Below are 5970 nucleotides of genomic sequence, written 5' to 3' on the forward strand. Positions count from 1 at the left end.
GCTACGTCCTGATGAACAGAATCGGTTTTTGGGAAGATTTAGAGGATCAGGCATTTGGTTGGCACTCAGCAGTAACATTTGTGTGATTGTGTGTGTGTTTGCAAAGAACACTACGATCTGCCACTCTTTTATTTAGTTAGCAATAGTTTTCACAATGATGCAGCAATCCTTGGTGACACAATGAAAAGTTGGGATTCAGATGCAATCTCATTGTTACTATGACAGAAGGTACAAGCGCTGACAGTGAAAGCACCGTAGAACTGCTTTAACATGCAGTGATAAAAGTCAAACCAAATTTAGTACATACAGGTTCTTTTATTAAGTTTAAGTAACACACATCTCTGAATGTGTGTACATTTAGATTGCAAATATATTATATGTGAAGATCCATAAATGATGAACTTTAGTAAAAGAGCATACAAACATCAACAGTTCAGAAACAAGAACAGTACAGGGAGTGAAGTAAGTGCAGTGATACTACAAACAAATACAATAAGACACGAATCACTTCAAAGAAATAAAATAAACAAATCAGTAATCCTCACTGTGGAAGGAGTTTAAATCTCTGTCCTTCATTCTCTACAGCCGGTTGAGCTGGTCTGAGCTTGTGTTGTAAATCGGGTTATTGTATTCACAATCTAAAAAGGAAGAAACAGCAGTTCAGTGTACAGTATTATTTGATTAGTAACATGCCCACAGATGAAGTCAACACTCACTGTCTTTGTTTTTCTTCCTCTCGCGGCCAACTGGAAAAGAAATGTGAGTTAATAAAGGAATCTGTGTTTTGTGTTTATTGTCAGACATTCTCCTCATTTATCATCAACTCAAACTACCTCTCTTTTGATTCACCGCCTGCTTTGATGTGGCGTGTTGCTTGCGGAGATCGCGTTGGTTAACTGTGAAATAAAACGGATGAATCAAAATCAGACAGAACTGAACTCATAATAATGAAATAATTTAAATGTAAATATAATTAAAGATTACCGTAATAATGCCGGCTGAGACTTGCTTGCCGTAACCTGCTGAAAAGCTCTAATGGGGTAAGAGAAGACAGTTACTTCACACTGTTATTTAGAAGTCACCAGTAATGCCGTAAGTAAAGTGACTTTTTTCCAAGCACCTAAATGAAATCTCTGTCTGGTTCTCTGACTTTCCACCCTTTCAAAGTGAAACTGATCCACGTTTGGATAAATCCCACCGCTGCTGTGACCGGGCTGTTGAGGCTGAATGCTGTCCAGATACTGCACAGCTCCACGTGAGTCATAGTGATTTCTGGGGGGTTCTGCACTTGCTGGGCGCAGGTTATCATTTTCTGTTGTTCAAAAAAAGATTTGTTTAAAACGTACTCATCATTATTTCTCAGGTGGGAGACAGTTACTTGATTGTATTTTAGCAAGTAAGGAGGGAAGAAAAGATGAGTAAACTCACCGTAGACGAGATTATTACCGTAGGCTCCTGCTGCCTGTTGTACACGCACATGTACACCCACTGGTACATTGATTGTTGGCATAGGTGGAGCACTGGGATCTGCAGTGGCACATTTGTCAGAGCAAATTAAGGGTCTATTCAGAGATTTTTGGGAAGACAGCTATTCCATGTCTTGGCAAATTTTTACAAATTTTGTCTGCTAAATATGAAGCCAGCAGGTAGTTACTGCAGGTTAGCATGTTAAACACTGAGCTGCATGTAGGAAACAACAAACCGGCCTGCGTCTGTTACCTTTTTCCAGTGAAACAGCAATGTTATTTTAGTATATATATATTATATATACATATATTTGTAATCCCAGTTTAAATTCCCTTTTAGTTTTTTAGTGTTTGTAAAATATGGTAACAAGTGAAAAAAATTACAAACAAAGGATGTAACACAGATATGAATATATGGCATAGACTCTGTACCTGCAATGGTGGGAATCTCGGCACTGTCCTGTGTTTTGTTTTTACTGCAAACTGAAACAGAAGCAAACTGTATTACTAAACCACCCAGTTTCAGCTTTGTGTCTGACATGTCAGGTTCTCACCTATGCATTTCCAGTAGATGTAGAAGCTGACAACAACCATCAGAAGGAGTGCAGCCACACCAATACAGATGTAAATGACTGGCCACATGTCGGCGGTACTTGCACCTGCATGAAAAGTTGTGGTTTTACAAAATATGTGTCACAGGAAACAGTCGCTTAATCATTTGTCCCTTCTCGTGTAATGGGTCTTGAGGTTTGTGACCCTGGAAAGGAAGAAAATCTACAGGCTGCTGTTTAGTATTGAATATTTAACATAGCTTAAAATAAAACTCCACTTACGACTTTCCATGACTTGAACACACTGCCGTCGACAGCGGTAACACCCTAGGTCAGATTTTTCAAGCTCATCAATTCTAATAGAGTAGTTCCCGTCGATTTGCTCGTTTGAAAAGACTTTGACTCGGCCATTTCTGGGGTCCAGGAACTTAACATGCCCTTGAGATGAAAGCTGCACCATCTCTGCCTGCCTTGTGGCAGCGTGGCTCCATGTCACCCAATTGGAGCTGTTTGGTCGAAGGTTACATGGTAGGAGCACAGACGAGCCAAGTGAAACGGTCATACTGATCTTCTCACAGAAGTTAACTGAATCCTCACAAGATTTTTCATCTTCAAGGAAAAAATGAAATATAATCAAGTTTAGTTATTTCATATTCAAATGACCAAAAAGTCATCACAATAAATACAACTATATTATACAACCCTTACACATTGATTAAAACTGGCCTGTGGTACTACGTTAGTGTAAAAATTTATGATCTATAGTAAAAATGTTAAAATGATTTAAGCAATTTTAAATGTTTCAACAGAATAACCATATCTTATGCCAATGTACAGTTACACCAAAAGTAGTTAAAAACTGAAGCGGCAAAGGATCTGTTGCTACAAAAACCACAAAGCGTGAAACAAAGTAACATCAAATCAATTATCATCATAATTTTGTGTGCTTGCTGTCTTCTCTGAAAGACCGATATTTGAAAAAAGCTTATATAGGGAATGAGAACAGACATTTTTTAATAGGTCTTACCACAGCAAAATAAAAATTTCAGTTAAAAGCGAACAATGTTTACAATGACGATAAGATTAGCTGAAGAGAGCTGACGACAAAAAAAAATCTAAAAGCTTTTAAATATTAAAGAAGATAATATTATATTATAAATATTGTAGAATATTATAGAAGATATGTTATACTTGTACAACAATAAACAAACACATAAAATAAATATAGTGCATGAAGGGGAGGTTTTTCTTATCTGATGGGTCATATGTTATATATTGGATAAAGATACTAGAAATGAAAAAAAACGAGTATCAAAATAGGGTAGAAAGGTGATGTAAGTGACTTTGAATGTGACATTGTTGTTGGTGTCAGAGGAGCTGTTCTGAGTATTTCAGAACAAAATGCTGATATATTGTGATTTTTCCACACAACCATTTCCTGTGGGCCACACCCCACTGTGGGACACTTTGTCAGCTAAGAATGGGAAACTGAGGCCAAAAGTCCCACAGGGTCACCAAAATTGGCCGAAAGCAATTTGGAAAAACGTTTCATAAATCTTGATATCAGCCACAACATTTGGGTGCTAGGGTCAGAATATGGCATAAATGCCTACCTGAGTATTGTTGCTGACCATGTCCACAGTGTGCCTTTATGACCACTATGTACCATCATTTGATGGCTACTTCCAACAGAATCACTGTAGTCAAGTAGTCACCGGATCTTATTCTAGAGCATTTTTGGGATATGGTCGAACAGGAGATTCACATCATGGATGTGATGAATCTGCAGCAACTGTGTGATGCTATCATATCAATACGGATTGAAATATCTGGGAAACTCTTACAGCAACGAGTTGAATCTGTGACACAAAATCATTACAGCGGCTCTGAAGGCAAATCCCGGATTCAACGCAATATAAAAATAATATATCTAAAGAGGTGACCAGTGAGTGAATATGCATTTCTCTGGATTAGACACCAAAACGTGAAAGTATACAGTATTGATTTGAAAAGTGAGACATTAGGTGAGAAAATATTCTATCAAAAGGTAGCTCTCACACCATGGATCATGATCCTGCTGAGAGAATAATTATTCCGTCTTTTAAGCAGTTTATCAGTCTTTTTATTTATCTGATTATTTTTCAATTTCCCTCTGCCTACTTCAGAGCTCACACCTCCATCAATTAGTACAGATTCATTTAGATCACTGTCACCAAAAACGAGGCATAGATGGTTCCCCTCTGTGCTCTTTTGTGCAGTCTGGCTGGAGTTCATCATACAAACATTTTAATCACTGCACGCCTGTAGGCTGAATTCACACCTTCACTCTTCCTAAATAAAGCGCATATAACACGCTTTGAGTGCTCCAGGAGAGTAGCAAAGTGCTACATAAGAATGAGTCCATTTACCATTTAAATCACTTGATTATTATATTTAATTAGAAACATCTTATTCTTACTTACTCTCATTGTGTACATTCATGTCACACAAGTTTAGACTTTTTTGAAAGTATACTGACTGTGAAGACCAGATTAAGATGAAGATAAAAACCAAATGAAGACCACAAAAAAGTGCATGAAGACTGACAGTGCTTCACTTTTTCACTGAACTTGTGTGATCTGTATATGGCATTCAACTAACCTTTCTCGCATCAATTACAGTTTATGTTTCCTTAATATTGACAAAATTATTTTATTAGAAAATATATTCAGTGATATGCCTTTTTCTATCAATATGAGTAAAATCGGAATGTTACAAAATCACTGTCTAAATACATGAAATTTTTCATTAACTTTTCATTAGCCGACTTCTATCTATCTATAGATATATATATATTTTTAAAACTTACAATTTGAAGACACACACGTGAGGCACAAGGTAAAAAGGAGCGGCCACCTGGCAGCGTGCATCTTCCTCAGCATCTCGTACAATGTGAGCAGCACGATGCTATATTAATCTATTCATTATCACAGAAAGAAACCACAAGACCACGAGTTTCAGTTGTTTAAAGCAATGGTTTGCCATATTTACCTTTATATGGGAGTTATATGTTTAGCACAAAAATCAGTGATCTTAACTGAATGCTAGTAATGCTACATTTTTAACTGAAATGTGTAGATAATTACACTTCAAAGAGTGATATTGTATTTCTGACTGAAAGCAGAAAGCACCTGCTGCGACATTCTGCTTTAGACCACTTCCTGTGGAAGCTTGCTGATATTTCCTGGGCAAGAGGCCCCCTTATGAAAGCCACGCATGAATACATAAAGTGATCATTAGCTACTGTAATCAAAAGACAAGTAGTACATTTTACCCACATCAGTCACAATGGCTGTGTTGCTAGGCAAACTGCTGAAGTTTATTGTGGGTGTTGTAGCAAGTTGTTTAATAAAAACCAAAAGGCTTCAATACTTCAATACTATCCAGATTTCACCCATTTATTGAGACTAAATGTTAGTTTTCATCAAAAAAATATATTTCAAGAGTAAACTGAGCATCAAAATGTAAGTCTTAATGTGACAGTGTAATAACGTGACAGTATAATAGTTTGTTTGTTTACACTGTATCAAATGTGGTGATACTTTGTGTGGTTTTGTTACCTTGCAACTTGCAAAGATATTAAAGGTCACATACTTCCACCACTCAAAACCATACCTCTGCAGTACTCAGTGATAGCGCATGGTTACTGTTGGGAAATTCTTTATACGGGTCAAGGTGTTAGTTCAAGCCAGACTGCACAAAAGGTGAGTCTGAGGTAGTTCAACCCACCTCAGACTCACCTTTACACCACAACTAATTTATTAGGGGACTGCTAATGTACACTGAGTCCAATCTTTCCCCAGGAAAGTAAAATTGGGGTATCAAATAGAAAAAAAAGAGAAAGCAAACTGAAGGATGTTGACCGTTAGCAGATGACTTCCTTTAGTTTGCTTTCTCTCTTTTAAGTTTTTTCA

The 5970-nt window shown here is 37.1% G+C and overlaps 1 protein-coding gene across 1 annotated transcript; it reads right to left on the reverse strand.

Annotated features, from left to right (window-relative positions):
• Nucleotides 1–570: 570 nt before the first annotated feature.
• Nucleotides 571–5135, reverse strand: LOC106632694. Its single transcript, XM_014331109.2, has 10 exons — nucleotides 4866–5135; nucleotides 2300–2626; nucleotides 2021–2125; nucleotides 1899–1949; nucleotides 1429–1527; nucleotides 1121–1312; nucleotides 985–1032; nucleotides 834–896; nucleotides 717–746; nucleotides 571–638 (listed from the first exon to the last, which is right to left on the reverse strand). Exons 1-10 carry the CDS (start codon nucleotides 4936–4938, stop codon nucleotides 580–582), a joined length of 1047 nt encoding a protein of 348 aa, XP_014186595.1. The 5' UTR covers nucleotides 4939–5135; the 3' UTR covers nucleotides 571–579.
• Nucleotides 5136–5970: the final 835 nt, after the last annotated feature.

This window comes from Haplochromis burtoni, unplaced genomic scaffold (assembly GCF_018398535.1).
Source record: "Haplochromis burtoni strain Fernald_Lab_line unplaced genomic scaffold, NCSU_Asbu1 Contig_88, whole genome shotgun sequence".
NCBI lineage: Eukaryota > Metazoa > Chordata > Actinopteri > Cichliformes > Cichlidae > Haplochromis > Haplochromis burtoni.